The sequence below is a fragment of the Thermobia domestica genome, chromosome 7, assembly GCF_964235325.1.
Source record: "Thermobia domestica chromosome 7, izTheDome1.hap1.1, whole genome shotgun sequence".
Lineage (NCBI taxonomy): Eukaryota > Metazoa > Arthropoda > Insecta > Zygentoma > Lepismatidae > Thermobia > Thermobia domestica.
Genome location: NC_137460.1, coordinates 293,548,532 through 293,569,250, shown reverse-complemented (window position 1 = coordinate 293,569,250; position 20,719 = coordinate 293,548,532). Strand labels below are relative to the sequence as shown.

The window sequence follows — 20,719 nt, the reverse complement described above, 5'->3', positions numbered from 1 at the left end:
ACTACAGTGCTTTGTTAAGGAAAGCACAAAGAAGCGATAATATATTAAGAAAACTGAGTTATTAATGAAAATGTGGAAGTTACAGTATATACGAACTTTTTTTTTGCGGATGACGATACATCAAGTATCATTATTCATTTTGTTGTTTTCAATTATATGCTGGAAAAATCAAATTGAAAACCTGCATCATGAATTGGAATAAAATTCTATTTATCATTGTCTTGTAAATTTTGATTTTGATACACATACATTTACAAAAAATAAAAATTAAAACTTTGAGCTAATACTGGTAATACGGTAATTTGTACGGTCACAGCCTAGCTCCTCTTATGAGATTCCACCAGGAATCGAACAAACTAAATTAACAACGAGTTTGTGTAACAGACCATAGAATACACAGATATTCTGCAAGAAATGAATTATTTGTAGTATCTCAGCGTAGCTGGTTCTATGAGACTCTACTAAGAATCGAACGAAGTGGAGTTAACAACGACTTTGTGTAACAAACGACAGAATACATAAGGAGAAATTTTGCAACAAACGATTAACTTACATGTTCACAATTTTTCACTATTTTCGGAAGATAATTCTTATGAGCTTCGTATGGAAGCGATCCATAAAAATTATTAGGAGAATATAGGTAAGTTGAGATTCCAACAGGAACGAACGAACTAAAGTTTAAAGAAGTTGATTTTGTTACGCAAACGAACTAATTGCTGTTGCAGAACTCAATGAATAAGATTAGGAGAAATAAACAGTTTTATAACATACATATAGAAATTTCTTTTCCAATGTTTTTTTAATTAAATTATTTTAGTTAAATGAAAACATTAAGTTACTTTATAATTTTGGATCAGATCTTTTATTTTCTTAATTTATTTTCTTAATTTTATTCTTTCGTTTTAAAGATCGTTTCCTTGGGAAACTGCTTGTTAATATGTGTAAATGTACGAGTGTATGTATGTATATAAAGTAAAGTATTTTTATATGCATTCATTTTCAAAGAAGATATTAGGGTTTCAAATTTCTTCTACCATTTTAATTAACTTGTTCCTCACGAGCAAGTAAAACCTGTTTTGTAAATCTTTTAGTAAATGGACATAATCACCTGTTTACTATAAAAGTTAATGAAATTGTTTGGTGCTATGGTGCAATCATACCAAACTTGAATGCAGGTTCACAAATACGATTCGTCGAAGGTATTACAGATATGAATAATTTCGAAATACATGAAAATTCATTATTAATATTAGATGATTTAATGTCTTAAACAAATGATGAGGTTGCAAATTTATTTACAAAATATGTATATGATAAAATAAACTAATATGCATTGTACATAACTTATTTGCGAAAGGAAAACATGCCACGTGATATAAGTTTAAATGTATATTATATTATAGTATTTAAAATTCTACGTGATAAATTACAAATACAACATTTAGTTGGACAAATTATGCCACGTTATAGTAAATAAGTAGTGAATGTGTTCAAAGATGTAACACGTGAACCTCACATTTATTTGTTATTTCATTTAACGCAAAAAACAAATAATGTATTGCGATTGCATACGAAAAATTTTCCTGATGAAATATTGCATGTATATGCAAATGGAAAATACAGTAGTTCAGCAGTTCACCTTTACTTTAGTTTAAGATGGTGATGGTGAAGCAACACATTGATCCGTGCTTTGTGCAAATGTAAAAGTGCAACGTGGAAACAAATTATACGTTATGGATCCGGTAATTTAATAGTACTATTTCACAAGATGCTAAGAATACAATAAAAGTAAACGTTCCGCTGAATGCTCATCAGAAACGTTTACGTATACATAAAAATATGTTGCGTGCTTTATCTGCACAATGTACAGCATTTAATAGAAAAAGAAAGTTTTATTACAAAAAGGTGAGGCGTTTTTACCATTAATACTAGGACCATTCCTTGTGTCAATAGCAAGTAGTTTATTTAGAAGGTAAATAGATCAGAATTTCGTTAAGTGATAGTAGTTCCTGTAAATGCAATGAAACAAATGCTTGGAAATATGAAATCTATAAATACACATCAATCGCAGCTGGATGAAGAAATGAATAGTATCTTAAAATTTAATGATGTTAGTATTGAAGAAAAATTTTAATTGTACCAGCAAGCATTACACCAATATTTAAATTAAAATTCACCAGTTTCAAAAAATCCGATTACATTACCGATTATTAAAAACGAAGTTCAAGAAATAATATTTGAAGAAAATAAAATTAATTCTATTTTATCCTTCGTATCGGACATTTTACAATCAGTAAATCGATGGAAAACAGAACTATTATTAAAACATTTGACAAGTTCAAATAAAATACATTGGAAACAATCGGGAATTGTAGGCATTCGAGGAAAAACGTTAACAGGTTCTAATATTATAGATTTGATAAATGATATTGTATATGCACGGAAATATTCAAGAAATACAATAGGTATTCACGAATTTAAAAGTTTATAACATTAACGTACCACTTGAATTTGTTTCTACACCTAATGAAATCACGTAGTAAAGTTAAAAAATCAAGAAGTCCTTCTGTAGTAGCAAATATATTTAAAAATTGAAAAGAATATAAAATGCAAAAATGGTAAAATTTTCAAAATCATACTATTATTATACGATTCCTGCTTGTTTCACAAGTATTAAAACATCAGAACAGAAAACAAAATTAAAGATTGGTTAGCATCTCAAGATGTATATGCATTACATGCACCAGCACGTAAAGTGTTTGAACGTAAACAATATTGTTAGTGCAACGAGTGAAACATTACAAATGGATTTAGCAGATATTGCAAAGTATAAGAAATTATAAATATATTTTCTGTTGTGTAGATATATTTTTCAATACGCGTTTTGTGTTCCCTTAAAAACAAAAATAGGTCCTGAAATGCTTAAAACAATCACAAAACGCGTGGACGAAGGGTGTTAATTTCGAAATTCAGACATATTACAGTTTAGACTTTCTCATTTCTAGCATTTGTATTTATCACGTAACAAGTTCTTAAAGTCTATTCATGCGCAATCGTAATAAATGTATATTTTTTAGCATTATAACTTCTCTTTTTGCAAATTATATTTCTGAAAAATATTCCACTCGTAATTCGTAAATTTTATAAATGCTTTGGTCATTCATAAATATTTACATGTTTTATACATGGAACTTCAGAGAAGAATGAAAATTATATTTTGGACTTTCTGCATAAATGGCTATTTTAAACATCAGGTATGAGGGATGACGTCCTTGGGCGATCACACCACCCGGGGAGGAGCGGAAGGAAGGAAGAGCATAGGACCTTTCTGTTAGGTATCATCTCTACATTTGCCAGGTGTTAATGCGGGGATAATTTGCATACAGATTTTAGTAAATTAAAAAGAAAATAATTTTTTGTACGACCATTGTTGCGATAGAATAATATTTTCTTTAATTTTGAACAGCATGAATTAAATAAAATTGTAGAAATATCCGGCAAAGTATGGTTTAATGGTAAGGATGTTGCTGAAAGTTTACAATATTCAAACAGAAGACAAGCAATTATTCGAAATGCAAGAGAAAAGAAACGTAAAGTTTAAAAAGTAAGGAGCTATGTTATAGACTCCCTTTCAATACACAACCAAACACTATTTTTGTTAAACAAACTGGACTATATTCTCTGATTATGAAATCAAACAACGAAGAAGCGATTAAATTTCACGATTTGGTATCCGAAGTAGTTTTACTGGGAATTAGAGAAACAGGAAACTATGAACTAGAAAAACCAAATAATACTTTTCAACTGCTTACATCTTTTAAAAATCTACTCGCTATTAAATTTCGTCAACTGGAAGCACATATTTATTTTCTTAAACACAGAACTCGACAGTTGGGTATTTATCTTTTTGCCCAGTATATTTAAGGTTTAATCCATCTTTAACTATATCACTTATAATTTTATCAGCTAAGTGTTTCGTAATTCTAAGTGGAAGAAATACATTATAATTATCACACATAACTAAAATACTTCTACTAAACTTACTTTCTATTTTGTCCATTATTAGACTCTAATGTTCTGTGTTTAACTCTAACTCTTGTAAATCTATAACTGGTTTCTAAGTTGCCAAGCTTATTTAAAACTAAGTATCTACTAACATATCGATTTAATAGAAAATCTTTAATTAGGAAATCTTTTTCCCTACCTTTATGATGTGTATCTCGTAACAACTCGTATGAGAAGTATACCTCATAAAAGTTCTATAAATTATATCTCTTCTATTTATCTTGTCTTTTTCTTTATAAAAGATCAAAGTCTAAGTTAATATTTAGAAGCGAAGATAAAAAAGTTTCCAATGTCTTTAGTGGCACATACATTTGTCGAGACATATTTAATGAGGTTCTTCTCGTGGATCGCAATAACGGGAATACACAACCTTTTGAATCGGTAGATAATTGTCGGCTGTGGGAACCATCAGAACACGTCAAGAAAGAATGGATTGAAAAAGCAAATCAAAGTGTGCCAGACGTAGTTAAGGTGAACTGAACAATTGTAAGACAAATTGTTGCGCCCATTATTCTGAGGATCGGGATTATATCTTATATTTGCCTAGTTGTTAACAATTGTGTGACGTCTCTATGAACTTTATCTATAACATCAGGGTCCTCGAACTACTCTCCAGTAGTTCAGTACCATGTATCGCCACCAAAAGGGCGATAATTATATTAACGTTGGGAACCCAGATAATAGAGAGTAATAGATATTCCAACACTTACAAGAAAGAATTTTCCACACTGGAAACAGCAGAAGATAGAGGGCAGCAAGGAGCAAGGAAACGGTAGGGTAAAAACCTATTAAAGAATAATGGTAGAAGGATCTTACAATATATGAATCTTCCGTCAGCATCGAAAGAGGATACTTATGTTTACGTTGCAACAAATAGCAGACTTTGTAAATCTAGTGTTTATTGACCTGATGTCGAATGTGAAAGATGAATGTTTGAGTAATTAGGAGGAGCATTTTTCATTGAAAAAGTGGTCGAACGCCAACATAGTGATAAGAAAAATCCGAAGGTACAAGAGCTATCCATTGTTATAAGTGAATAATAAGTGTAAGTTATGTGTGTTATATATCTGCAATAATAGTGTAAAAGTGATTGTGTATTTGCCGATATTTAGTCTATATTGGTAACCATCGATTTGTGCCGCCGTGTGGCTACGACCATTAGTACCCATACAGAAATCTAAAAATATAAAAATGAGTGATAGTAGAATTTGTGGATGTTGTTGTAGCATTTAGATGTGAGGATGTTTTACGCTTTGTTTCAGCATCGGGGCTAAATTTTTATGTGAAACTACAGTTTAAATATATATCTCTTTGTGTATTTCTTTATAATTATTGTATATATTTGTGCTTTCTTTCACGAGCCATTAATATGCATTGCAGATTGCCGAGTTCATCATTTTATATAGTCTAATCGAAATTGGGGAGATCAAAATCTATAACCGTTGGTCCGCGAAGACTTGGTGTGTGGCTAGCGTACTGAAATGTATTCTATAAATATTTCTTGTTTATTACGTTTTGAAGGAAGTTTTGTTTTTTAAATTTAGGAAGAGAAACAGTGTGAACGTCCTGAAACTCAAGCTACCCCATGCCGAAAACGTCGGTGGCTCAGCGACACGCGACTAGTGACCTCTCGGGAAAAAATGTCTACTTCGCAGCTACGATCCGCTTTGGCCCTAATTCTGTTTTAAAACTTATACTACCAGCAGCGGAGACGCGCCGAAGAACCATAAAATTATTCTCCTAAAATATGTTAAAATTTCCTATATGCGTGATTGTTTACATTAAAGTGAGTTTAAAAATAGTAAAAGAAGTACCCCACGGTGGGCAAGATCCATTAATCTTTTGACCAGTAGGTGCGGGTTCTTCCAACTTCGCCACGGAGAAGACGATGGAGACGTCGCATGTAGAGGGATAAATCACTGAGGTCTTTTTAATTTGGCCAATCAAAGTGTTCCTTATTGTAAACAACTTCAAACTCAAGGCATTAGCTTTTTTCCACACAAGAAAATCTAAAACAGTTTTGAAGTTAATAACATTTGTATTAATGATCTTCATGTTGGAAGAAATGTTAAAACAAGGGTATTTTCGAATCTGCCTCTTTCCCATTTAAACTCAACGAAGTAAAGTTTTAAATTCATATTAACAAGTTTTGAACTCCATGGTTAGTGAAGCTCATGAGAATCAAATTAATTTTATAACGCAAGTTACAGGCTACCGTTATAGACCAGCCGTGGCGCAGTTAGTAAAGCGTTAACTACGACTAACTATGCAACAAATGAGAACTGGGAAGTTGAGTTGATCTAAGTTTAGCGTCCCTTTCAGCAGCGAGACTATATGAGACGTGAACCTACTGATTAACGTGGAATCCGAACCACATGAGCTCCCGCCGGGAAACGAACCCGGGTCTCCCACGCCAAAGAGAACTAGGAAGTCTAAGTGCAAAGTAATAGGGCTCAAACTACGTATCTTACAGATTATTCTGCCCTACTTAGCTGCATGAGTACCTAGTATGCAGAATGTGGTTGAACGGACCCTCTTTCCAGTCGTACGATACTCTAGTAAATTCGGCAGTTTCTGGGGGATAAGACCCCCGACCGCAGGCTTTGTTCCTTGGAACCCCGCGGATGTGTGGCAATGTAATCCCTTTTTCTTTGCTTCCCTTCAATTTCCTGAAAATATATTCCTGTGAAGAGCGCTCAAAATTTTTTGCTGTGGGGCCAAAATCTGAACAGCCGCCACCGATAAAAAAAAGCAAACCAGAAAATTAATCGATTATCATCTCAAGGAACTTCTATCTTCGGAAATTGGCAAAGGGCTCCGTTTACTTCTCAGAGCCATGTAATCAGGTGTTGAATAACTTCATACAGCTGCATTCAATATACCTAATAAATATGGCTTATGGCAGTTCTCCCGTTTGGAGTTCATTCTTTTTAAATTAGGCAATTAAACTACGCCTACCAAAATGAAGTTCTGATGTTATTGGTGAACTTCTATCCAGAATAGCGTAGCCATGCATTCTATAAAGAATATAAGGATCCATGTGGCCATGGCCCTCTAATATATATCTGTTGACACAGAATTAGTTCTACTGCAGTGATATTGTGCGAAAATAATAACAAGTATTATTATTATTAACTCAAGGGCCCAGGCAAGAATTTCCGCCTTTCAACCCGGGCAAGTCCGTCCCTTGAAGCAAGGGCTTCATTTTCGCCGCACTCCGATTCATCGCGAAGAATCTCGTAAGGACCAACACGACCTCTCGCTAGGCATGTGCATGCGATTGTTATTTTGTTTTAGTTTAGCCAGACGAATTGTTTCTAATGTGAGCTGAGAGAGTCAAGAGTACCCCTGCCTCTGTATCATGCAGTGAAAAGTCTTGAAATGAATGCGTATACTTGTATGAATCTGGATGACGACTGTCGCCGATCCTAAGAAAGCGAATATGGGAAAACCATGAAATAAAGTAAATAAATGCGAGTAAATTTATTATCTCGAGGCGTTTTATCTTATCTCAAACGGTTAACGTCGACTATACACAGACAAAGGGGAACCCTGTTCGCCAGGTTAAAATGATTGAACGATTTATCCCTCTACAAGAACTGTTTTGCTTATATGAGTATCACAATAACTTACACGAGATTTTCTTCATTAACCCCCCAGAAAGTTATATAGATGTTCTTCAAAGAGGAACATATCACGTTACGTTCTTCAGGTTAAGACTACGTAATCGGTTTCAGAAATGGTCCCAATTTACAATATTATTATTCTTTACCTTCTAGCATCCAACGAAGAAAACACGGTAGAAATTAGTTTAACCTTTTTTTGAATTATACGTGTAGAAATATTGCGTTCTAAGTTTCTCCAACATAAGTACTAGTTTATTTTGTTATCTTCGTATGAGGAATTGATGGCAGTGAGAAAGAATGTACTGCCATTAGAGCGACCCGGGTTGGAATTACGTTGTGGAAATTATTAGTATTTCTTTATTGGAAGGTATTGCTTGTTTTAGGTAATTGATATCATAATTCTGTTATTCCTTTATTAATGCAAGGTCGAAATTTGGCTATATATTTTATATTTTATGAATTTTCTGATTGGATTTCAAGTTTTTTATGTGTAAGAATAAACACACTCCATTGTAGGAGGTTTGGGAGAGGAAAATATCATTTTGTTTCTTTTTGTTTGTTTACTTGCACGCTACACCAAGCCTGGATACTAAATTTCACCTTACTATATCTACGAGAAGTACGCTAAATTTTTTGACGAACACAAGAAAGTAATTGAGTAAGTGATAAGATCAATGAAATTTCCGCATTAGTAACATTTAAAGTATCAGGTTGCCGGAAAAGTCATGACTATTTCGGTAATATAAGACAAATGATGATATGTGGATATACTAGAGTTATTCGGATCATGCAATAGTTATGTCATGAACAACTATGATGTTGAACGTTTTGTGCATTAACATTGCTCTTTATTTCGTTTGGTTTTACAGATTAGGCAACACACAGATGGAAGACGCCATTCCGGTCTCTCCCCTCATGGCACGGTACTGTGCCTGTCAACGGTTCGAAGCACTCAAAAAGGCAAGTTTTTCCTTCACCGCCTTCCGTGTTTTTATGTCATTTTACTTGTTAATTTAAAGTTCAATTCTTTGGACTTTTCTTTCTAAGTAGCACTACTATTTATCATGACTGAAATCAGAAAGTTTTATGATTATCACATTGGACCCGTAAAGGTGTGTAATTTACTGAATCATTGCACATACAGTGTTTCCCTTCCCGCAGAACAGAAATGTGTTACAGTAGTCGCTTAAGCGCTGGTTTCAGAAAATTGGTGTCACGGGTTCGATTCCCGCTTAGGTAATTAAGGAAATTTTTATGATTTGCAATATAGTTACTAACATAAAAATATTAAATTTCCCTGTGTCTCAGAATTGAGACGATTTCCCTCACAGGTGAAATGCCAACAACACAAAATTGCGTCATCTGTATCGACCGTGGTTCGTACAGTCTGGGAGCGTAACGTGTTTAGCCAACAATTGGTGAATGCATAAAGCTTGTCCCTACTGTTAGTATGGGCCAAAGTTGTGTTGCAGCTTCGTAGGAATTGTTCCTACTGTGCACAAATTACAAATATTGGTCGAACTTACAACTCTAGTCAGGGGATATTCTATTTAAGATGTCTCCTCACCTTTCTACCTGGAAGAAACAAAATTCATAACCGTTATCAGCTAACCAATATTTATACTAAATTTCTTTTGGGCACAAAATGATATTTCTATCTTTAAATCCATACACGTAATATTATGGCGTTTGTGTGTAAACTTAAGAAACATCTGATATATATTTTTCCTGTTCCTATGAATAGCTTCGACTGTTAGTTTTCTTTCCTTCTTTTGCCATAATATAAATAATAATATTAACAGAACAATAGAATTATATCAATTAAGTAAAAAGTACCTTCTAATAAGGAAAAAAGTAATAATTGATACGACGAGATTCGAATCCGGAACCAGCAGGAAACGCGTAAAATATAGAACAAGCCATATTGGTATCGAATCCATACTTTCTATGGTCCTGAGACAAATAGTAACAATCCATTGACCGCTTACACCCACTTTTAGCCCGTATTAGAACACCTAGTTTATGGGTAGGTTCTGAAATTTAAAAATAATTGATAGATTCATGTTGACGTCGAATCCATAGTTTTCGATGAGCTAGGATTATTAAGCGCACTGCTGATAGCGTTGAACCTCCATCGGCATGAGGATGAGAAAATGTGAAAAATAAACTTTCAAGTGATCTAGATAAGAGTTAAATTCATAGTTTTCGGGGTCACTAAGCTGCTGGCCAACAATGCTGATGACATTTAAGCGTCTATCGAAGAACGAAAATTCCGAGCTGGATTGGGAATCATCAGAGGCAGCAGAAGAGTTATTGGTTGCATACTATATATATGTATGAAATTCTTTTCTAGCGTAACTCTGCAACGTCTGGGCCGATTTATACCGAAGTTGGTAGCTATATTACGTAAACATTCAGTAACTGCTATCTTATCATTTTTTCAGAATTGAATTACTTGGAAACGAAATTCTTGAAATGTAATGGGGAATTCCAAATCTTTTCAATCCTCACTTATGACTCAATATTTTTATTATAATCAAAGATTTTTTGCGAAAACAAACTTTAAACAAATATTAAGTTACAAGTTGTCCCTTTGAAATTTCCTTTTTTAGTTATGTGTATACTTAGTTAAATATGAATTTTCAATTCCGGCAATTTTATCGCTGTCCCTGTTTTTACAAACCAACAGTAAAATGACGTTAGTTGCTGCCAACACCAAGGATAAGAAAAACAAAAGGATTAGGAACTAATCCTCTTCTTAGAACAAATGGTTTCTCCCTAACGAATTAGTAAGTTTTTTAGACAGCATCTAACTTGAGTGTCGTAGCCAGAGCCTTATTGTAAAAGACATACACACAGAAGCATACATAATATATATGTACAGAGCTCAAAAAATGCTAACAAGATATATGAGTGTTGCTCGTAATTAATCTATGCCTAATACATGTACTGGTATATCCAATAATTTAAAGAAAGTGGATTGCGTCAATCAAAACTCTTAGAGATACAATTGCGTTCAACTGCCTCATATGGAAACTGGATTCAGAAACAAAATTTCGAATTCTTCTTTTAATATATATCAAAGCATAACTGAGAGTTTTATAAAGATGGCCGGAAAACGTCAGTATTATAGGTTTGAATTTGAACGTGTGCCTTTTCACATTCAAGGTGGGTCAAATTCTCTTCGTCAGTTTTGGCGTTTCTCACGTGACCTGTAAAACATTGCTTTGAACAATTTGAACGTTAACTAATTTCTTTCTAGCACTGTAGGCACTATGAAGTTTCTAACACTATGTATATTATGTGCGTTACCAAACGCTTTTTAGAAATAAATTCTTCTTCACACGTTTGACATATAGGATGACAATCTCTTTACACAACCGTATCACTTGTGAGTTATTTGACCAGATTTTATTAAGATGCGTGTAGCCACATGATATAACAAATTTTTGGCACACCCGTGGTAAATGTGAGGTTTTTCTCGTATGTATTAGTAGGTTGTGCTAAACATGAACTTGTAAGAAATCTTCGTGATAGTGTTGTCACGTGTGTGACGTTTAACATTTCTTTTGTTTTAACATGTGTTCAACCAAACTAACTTTGGACTTAATTCCGCCACATTTTCATTTTTAAGGTTTAATAACCCGTTAATATGTTGTTTGCAAAATTATTTTTGACTAAACATTTCTTAACCTCCTGACGCTTGTGGGGCTTACATACATCTATGTAATATTACGTGTTTTCTTAAGCTACACTTATGTCTAAATTCCTTCTTACACTCTTGGCACATGTAAGGTTTTATGCCTCTATGTATTAACATGTGTTTTGCTAAAGTAGGCTTTTCCCTAAATCCTTTCTTACATTCTTGGCAGTTGTGAGGTTTAACACCTGTATGTATTAGCATGTGCTTTGCCAAATAACTCTTATTACAAAATTTCTTCTTACACTCTTGACACATGTAAGGTTTTATACCTGTATGTACTAACATGTGGCTTGCCAAATGACCCTTTCTTCTAAACACCTTCTTACACTCTTGGCACTTGTGTGGTTTTACACCTGTATGTATTAACTTGTGCTTTGCCAAATTACACTCATCGCTAAATTCCTTCTTACAGTCTTGGCACATGTAAGGTTTTATACCTATATGTGTAAAAATGTGTCTTGCTAAATTGCCTTTTTGGCTAAATTTCTTTCCACACTCTTCACATGTGTGAGGTTTTGCACGTGTATGTAGTAGCATGTGTCTTGGCAAGCTACTCTTTTGACTAAATTCCTTATTACACTCTTGGCACTTGTAAGATGTTATACCTCTATGTATTAACATATGCTGTGCCAAATTACCCTTTCGACTAAATCCCTTTGCACACACTTGACACGTGTGAGGTTTTGGATATGAATGTATTAACATGTGTCTTGCCATATATGACCTTCGAATAAATCCTTTTCCACACTCTTGGCATGTATGAGAATATTCACCTCCATGAGTTTGCAAATTACTTCCCAAATATGATCTAGTATACTCCTCGCAAGAATGCGATTTCTTATCTGAGTGAAAAATTGTTGTCTTTTGCGGGGCTTTTATGAAAACAGTATATTTATGGAAGCTGTAAAAATTCAATAAAGTAAATAACGGAAGTAAACAATATGAAACTTCTAAGAATGCACACGCTTGTATGTAAAATAAAGCAACAAACAAGAGTAAGATACTTTCCTCTTGATAGTGTATATTCAAAGCTCTGGGTTCCCAGACTATCAGAATTTAAAATAAATGATAAAAGGAACGGAGATATAACGACGCGTATCCACATCATTTATATTCTCTGACAAAGAAAATGTCCTTTTTTTTTTTTTTTTTTTTTTGAGATCTCGAATTCCATCTACGTTAATATACACAGTATCAGACTTAAGTACATAATAAGGTTCATATGTTACACTATGGAACGAACATATAATTATAGATGAAAATGGAGATATGAAGTCACAGAAAATGTTATGTATTATTAATGTTAGTGCCAGGAAATTTAGCAATTACGAGAGCTTCTTGCGATAACCACTACCAGGATCTATTAGTATAAGAACAATTAAAAAGGGAAGACTAAGAACTTTTCAAATTTTAAACAAAATCTAACATTTCAAGGTATATATCTATCTCCACATATGTTCTTAATATTATCGGAATGCTTTGAGATATTAAATTTTAATACTTAATGATCTTTACGTCTGTTCTAATATATCTACATGGTTAGATATCATACATAACTAACCACTTTAACGACAAAATTTCACCTTTCACAACCACTTTTCACCTACTCTCTTAAAATACCAGACATTATGATTGAAGACTTCGAAGCTAAGGTAATAAGCAGATGTATTACCTCATTCATCGTCCTTTGGTTATTACTGTTGGAAGCTTCTAGAATATCAAAGGGTATCATGCTGTAATATCCTTAGTTTGCAAGACAGAAATAAATGTGCTATTTTTTTTTCTCTTTACGTAATGTATGCCAGTCGGGAAATTGCAAATCAATAGTGGGTGTGAAAAATTGCTATTACAGGGTGTGACTACAAAAACCTCTTCCGAACGTTATTTGCATCGTGACAAACTTCATTGTTTATTGTTTAATACTTTAATAGTTACATTACATTCAAGTGAGAATGTGTTTGGTTAAGGTGTATTTTTCATTAACGTGAATATGCTAATAATTACAACTTATCTTCTGAACGAAATGAAGTAATTATTTTGTTTTACTTTCCTTTCCTTACTGTATATCTCTCTTTACCTGTCTCTCTTTTTTCCAACTTGCAACTGCAAACCAGTCTCACTGCGCTGATGTCTGCTATATATCGAAACTGGGAAGGATGCATTTCGATACAAACACCGTTAATAGGTCTAAAGTGATTTTGTTAATTAACTCAATGCAAATTGCATGATAAAACTGATTTGATATGAAACGAAATTCAACTACGTAATATATCAGACGTATAATAGTAACTGTAAATTATATCCCATGCCGATTACACTAACAATAATACTCAGAATCTACTATTATTCGATTTAGAAAAAAATAATAATATACCATTTTCGGAGCTTGGCCCTTTTACGAATGGTTACCGACGTATTTATCAGGTGGCTATTGCATTAATATGTCTGTAATACTCACAACGATTTCTGTTCAATAGGTCCAAAATGAAGTTCACCATTGTATCGTCCGATCGTACAAAGTTGCAGGGGCCCCTAGCTGATTCTATGAATTGAACGCCGAAGTTTTTATGCTTTCTCGCGCTGAAATCTTTAGAATCTTCTTCGTTAATACATTAGCCAATGAAGCTTCACTCTGAATAATGGCAACATATTAAAATATTATTTTCATACGTATTAACCTGAAGGACAGTTCACTTCTTTAATATAAAGCTCACCAAAGCCTTGCTAACAGGATGGGTGAACGTGGTTTTGCGCTGCTCCTCTTTCGAGATCGGAGTCCTCGGCCCGAGTCAATTGTCATTTCAGCCAATTCCAATGTAGTCTTGGCTCTGAAGGGAAATTTCCGATAATCACTTTTAAAGTCGGGACTGAACCCATGGCTAAAATTAACGATAAGTCCCTTCTATGGATACACTGCCGAGCGATTTTCTTTCTTCTTCGCCATATAAGGAGCTCTTGTGATTCCATCGCAGCAACTAACCTACGCACACAGATGCAAACATGTATCTATATGCTAGCGAGAGATGTTTCCGAATTTTGTTGATACGAGGTATGTTTAATAACATTGAAAATTTACTCTGCTTAGACTTTCTCCTTTCGTATAAAACAATGAGCCTCAGAAAAGTAATGGTAATAGAAAAGACAGACGAACTATTAAAAAAAAAATTCTAGTATCCTGAGTGCGTACCTCCAACTGGGTATTTTTCATGTTACCTTCATTGAAATGGGTATCATAAGGAGAGGGGTGATTAAAAATGTGCGCCACTCACGAGTCTGTCTTGTTAGAGAGAGAAAAATTTTAGACTATAAGCTCATCATTTAAAATAAAGTGGTGCGTGCACGAGTGTTTTGAGAGATACCGTATTTAAGAGGGAGATAAGGAAGATACTGCATATTACTTATCAGGACGTATACTTGACATTCAGCTTGTCTCTAGTTAGCTCAGGAAACGGGTGAATCACTTAAAATTAAATTTCACATTGCATGTAACAGTGTCTCTCATCCGGTTATTTTCATCTTTTTAACGTTAGTTTCATTATAATGAGAATCCTATGAGTAACAAAACAAGTTTATATTGTACACCGAGAATAAGGTACCTTAAGATTGGACTATTTATCGAAGTGGAAAATACTACGTATTCTTTGCTGAAAAATAGTGGACAAGTGACCAATGGTTTAAGCGATGAAAGCTGACAGTTTGTGTAGTGGCCTCAGTAATAAAATTACCATAGGATATGAAATATAATATTTGTTGTAAAGATTCCATCACGCATCATCAGATGATATTTAGAAACGATTTAGAAGAAATGTTTTCTTATGCGGATATCATGAACTGATATTCTGCTGTGAACCAACAAATCTAAAACCAAAAAATATTGAATTGTTTCGGTATTTTAACATGTGAAGCGCCTACAAGTCTACGTCCCGTGGTATAGGACCTTAGAAATCTGCCCAGGAAATAAAACAATTTGATCGTTATTCTTGCGTAATTTACATTCATATTTAATGTTTCATTCTGTATTTACTAAACTACATCTTTCATGGAAAGTAATTTTAAGGACTTCATACATGATATAGCTTTTCTAATTGACGGACTAAAGATTACGAGATACCTTCTTTCCCTCCATTTACCAAAATATTCTGGAAAAAGTAGATAATTAATTCATAAAGATAACGAAAAAGGTTTTATCGCTTTACCACCCACCACGTTCGGACATTGGTATGTCACAAAACACGTATCTGGAAGATCAAAAATAGTCCCTATCAGCATTGACGACTTTTTGTCAACGTTCTGGAAGTCCATGGATTGCATCGCGGAAGAATTTGGTGGGTCGTGAAGCAAAGAAATTATATCAGTTATATTTTGCACCTATACCAATGTTTTCAATTGGCGTCCTGTAAGGTGATTGTCCAAGGAATGAAGCAGGTAATAATTGGAAAGTGCAATATCCGGGGGGTAGAATGGTGTCCCGAGTCATCCTAGCCAGGTGCGGTGTAGCGTTGTCCTGTAACAAGAGGAATCCTTTGTGATTCAGTGGTGTTGGCCCCAGAGTTAAGAGTTCCTCTGCTACACGGCTCAACATCTGATAATACACAGTTGCATTGGTGCTCCGACGGCTGGTACCAGTTCCCGATGCACGATGCCGAGAGTAGTCCAAAAAAAAAAAAAAAAAAAAAAACACAACACAGGACGTCCTTCTGCCGCAGTGCTGGTTTCGATTGCTGGGAACTGGTTCATGCGATACAAACCAATGACGGCGGCGCCGTGGAGTTTCATACAGGACCCAGTTCTCATTACATGTCAACAGCCTGTCCAAGAATGGCTCCTTCCTCAGAAGAAACAGCAAATAAACAGATTTCGACTCGCGCTGAATTCTGGCTCGGAGTCAAAACACGTGAGACCCATCGGCAAATCCCACAAATCATGGAGGGAAGAGAGGGACATGTCACCCTCAATGTTGGAATTGGAGGCTGTCTCCCCAATAACCCGACTTGAAATATGTGTTTTCGGGAGAAAATGAAGTGGAATTTTAAGTTTTACGTCACACGGTTATGCCGGTTAGGCTAAAGGAGGCGCTGATGATGAGAGATCAGTGAAATGGTGGAATGAAGAAAGTGGGAGGAAACGGCAGAACCCCGAGAAAATCCACGAGCACGGTGTTTGTCCACCACAAAGTCCACAGAGCACGAGCTGAAATCGAACCATGGACCCTAAGCACCGGAGGTGTGTTTTGGGGAGAAATGTGATTGTTTCTAGCTGCTGCAAAGGAAAGTGAGATGAAATTGATGCCCCTAGAATAACACTCAAAGCTGCTGCGCTCCTAATGTTGCAGAATACTCTGCTTCTCTGATCGTATACAGCATTGTTTTCCAACTTCATGAATAGTTTGAACATCACTTAAAAAAGATTAAAGGAACTGTCTTGCACGTCCCACCAATGTTCAAGACAGATTTGAGCCGCTCTCAGCGACCCAAATTGTAGTGCTTCCCAAGTTCATGGAACTGCTGCCGAATGGTTTCTCCATTCACACTGCCGCGAGCCGCGTTCCCAAAATCTCTCCACTGACTTCTATCCTTAGCCAATTCTATCCAGTTTCTACTTTGTATTCCTATTTCTGGGTGATCCATCTTAACCCTAGGAGCACTAAGGTTTTTTTGGGTTACATGGAACACCAACGGGGTCCTCTGAAGACCACATCATAAAGGCCTTTATTTCTCACAGAAAATATTTTTTCTTGTCTGATATGAACTTGGGAGGTCTAAGACGTCATATAGATTTATTCTCTATTACTACTAGGTTTCTAAGTACAGTGTTGCCAAGTATATGTGGGCAATTGTTTGTTACCATTTTCTATTTATGTCAGTAACTTCGACTTATTTATTGCGTTTGTTTGTGTAGAAAAAACTATCAAACAGATTTCCAACATCAGGTACAGTACACACCGATCAGGTTATTGCTTTCAGCATACAGATACGCACGTACATTTGACATACAAACAACACTTGCACGTTGGTTTTAGATAATTAACGCAAGTGTAAGAAAAAATGCTTCATATTTAATGCGTGGTGTTAAGTTTAAGAAGAATTCGTGTTAAAATAGTGTGGCCACATTCAAGGTATTTTAAATTGAAGTGATAGAGGGTGAAGTCTTTACTTTGAAAGAACGAAACAGAAATAACTAAATTAACACTAGGGTTTCGATATTATTGATATTTACCTTTTGGAAATTTGTCTGTTTATTCAGGCTTTTACATTTTGTATTTTGAGTTAGTTGATTATAATTTCTATGGAGTCGATTATGGTAGAACAATTTCAAACATTGCTCTAAGAACAATTAGATCAACAGTCCACTAAATTAGATCAATCAATAGCTGAATCAGCAAGTCAAGTGCAAGCAATATATAGCAGAGTTAGCTCTCGAATTTAAGAGAAATCGAACTGAATTGGATACTAGATTAGATAGCTTACGTAATGATATTACAGTAACTAATAACACCATAAAGGAAGTGCGTCTTGAATTAGCTAGTCTAACCAAAGCGTCGATTCAGGTAGTGAAGAATGTAAGAAAAGAGTTGACGAATTACGTGAATTTGTACGAACGGTAGAGCAAGCCAATGAAAGTCAACAGCGTGAAATCGATACCATTAGAATGAAAGTGCAAGGCGTGAAAGATTAGGTTGACGAAATGGAAAGGTAACAGGCGCGTTCACATAAATAAGAAACTACCAGCTTTCGTATGAATAAGCAGGAAAATGTCACATACATTAAATATGTATGTAAGGAACTCGTGGAAAAGACAGGTGATATAAGTGAGGAAGTCCAGGCCCATAGACAGGTTTTAGAACTGATCAACGAACGTCCAGATGAAATCGAACAAATTCTAGAAAGTTCTAAAGGCATCATTAGGTACTGATGAGTTAATAATTGAGCATTTTGAAAAACAACCCGTCATTATTGTAAAATACAAAGATAATGGAGATATTAGTCTGAAAATGCAGGAATTAGAGAAAACGAACCGTGAATTGTTAGCATACCAAGAAAATATTGAAGATAACATTCAACGATTACAGATAAATGTGCATCCATCACTGGATAGAGAGAACGAGTTCGATACAGTGCCTTCCATTTCAGGTCAGGCAAAAAAATATAAAATTGTACCACCACCATCTCAGATATTGTTGAAACTTTTTTATAGCAACTAGACATGTTCTTAAGAGACCCATAGTTTTTTGTTTTCTCGAAAAAAAAATTCCCGCCAAGTAATGGGTCATCAAAATTTTTTTTACAATTACTCGAATTTTTTGCGACAAAACTGTTACACACAGAAGCGATACATTTTTTTTTTCGGAAAACCTGTAACCAGGTCTTACCAACCGCGAAAACAGAATTTTAAAATTCGAACCGGAAGTGCTCGAAAAAAAATTCGCAAACTTCGACTTTTCAGATAAATTGACGTTCATTTCTTAATTTATGTACACAAAGATACGCATGCGCAAACCAAACTATAATAAAATATAGTTTATTTATATCCCTATGTACATACTACTATTTTCCATGTCTTCTACACTTCATAAATTGTACTCCCCGTCTTTGATGGCCCATAACTTGGCGGGAAATTTTTTTTCGAGAAAAAAATATGGGTCTCTTAAAAACATGTATAGTTGCTATAAAAAAAGTTTCAACAATATCTGAGATGGTGATGGTACATGCTCTGCCTGAATTGAAATGGAAGGCACCATACAGAGTACCACGACTCAGATTATAAAAGGGGAGAGTTCGAATCTGATGGATTTGATAGTAGTATGAAACGAGTTTATTCAAGTAATACTCGAGCTTTTTCGTGGTTAAGCAGTTAACGTACGCGCCTATGGCATGGGAGACCCGGGTTCGATTACCGGCAGGAGCTTATGCGGTTCGAATTACACGTCCCTTATAGCCTCGCTGCTGAATGAAAAAAAAACTCAATATCAACTCAAGCAGAACACCTAAACCAAAGCGTATTGTTCGAGTAAGGGACTTACAGTACTTGCCAAAATATACAGGGCTCCCTGATGGTATAACTGCGCGCACGTATATCGAACACCTGAAAGAAAAGGCTAGAGCAGTAGGAATATACGAGGATGATTTAGTTCATATGTTACATTGTCTTGTCGAACAAATGGCCAAATAATGGGTCGCGAACTATCCGAGAAAATTTGAAACTTTCAGTGAGTTTTAAAAGGCATCAACAGATACGTTTGATTCATATACTATTGTGGCTAGTCAGTTTACTTCTTGTAGAAGTAGACGTTTCGACCCAAAAATCCATGACAGTGTTCCCATTTTTGCTACACGGCAGTATTAGTTATTAAAGGATTCAAATCTGAAAAGTTCACTTGCCAAAATCATTGCGAGCATTATTGATACTTTACTCCGAAGTTATCGGAAGAGTTAACGTTGCCTCTATGCACTTCGCTCCAACAGATTTTGGCCAGCATTGCTAGTATCGAATCGGTAGGGTTAACGGAAATCTGTAATGCAAGGCGAGGTTATAACATACACAATAGCAGTAATTATAAGGACAATCGCTCTTTTCGAGTGCAGCACGACAAAACGATAATAATCGACGGAACCAAGGTAACGCAGTAAATAATGACAGGGAGAATGCGCCTACGAATAATGAACGAGATCGGTCAGAAGAGCTTCGCAGTGATAGAGAAAAAGATTGGCGTATTAATAACCGTAGATGTGGGCCACATCGAGGAAATAACTGAGGTCGACGAAATAATGGCTATAAATGGAGAAACTAAAATAAAGAGAAGAGAAACCGGGATCGAAATCGAGACCAGTGAGGCGAGAGCACTCAAAACTGGAAGGATATGTGTTTCAAGTTGGGATATCCGTGAAGATAGAAAAAATAGTGAAATCACGAACAATGAATTCCGCGTACGAAAATTTACATTTGAGTCTCACTCGCATTTAGATCAGGACGCAAGAACTAACACTGAAAAAGATAAATTTGAAGAAACTATTGTTAGGGCGAATGATGACATAATCTTGCCTATATTAATACTCATATGAACGGCATTGAAGTAAAAACATTATGTGACACGAGACGGGGAACGTCGCTAGGGTCTTGTGATCTTTGAATGAAAATTACAAAGGATATTTCATTTCCTAAATTACGATCAGCTGAATATGTCCCCACTATAAATTATAGTGGGAAGTTTAAGAGAAAATATAGAGGCAGGAATGTCATCCCCATTGAAATAGATTCACTTGCATTCACATTAGAAGTTTTTGTCGTAGCCGACCTTAATGAGAAATTTTTTATGGGTTTGAATGCA

At 35.0% G+C, this 20,719-nt stretch overlaps 1 protein-coding gene across 3 annotated transcripts in view; it reads right to left on the bottom strand.

Annotated features, from left to right (window-relative positions):
• Nucleotides 1-20,719, bottom strand: part of LOC145691054 (uncharacterized) — an 81,640-nt gene that overhangs the window by 34,020 nt on the left and 26,901 nt on the right. For 2 of the 3 annotated variants that reach the window (XM_081766690.1, XM_081766691.1), the window contains exon 3: nucleotides 10,203-12,295. The exons of the other annotated variant lie outside the window; for it this stretch is intronic. In XM_081766690.1, the coding sequence (XP_081622816.1) occupies nucleotides 11,404-12,295 (892 nt within the window). In that variant the 3' untranslated portion in view covers nucleotides 10,203-11,403. Of the gene's footprint in view, nucleotides 1-10,202; nucleotides 12,296-20,719 lie in introns of those variants that run through there. 3 annotated transcript variants of the gene reach the window in all.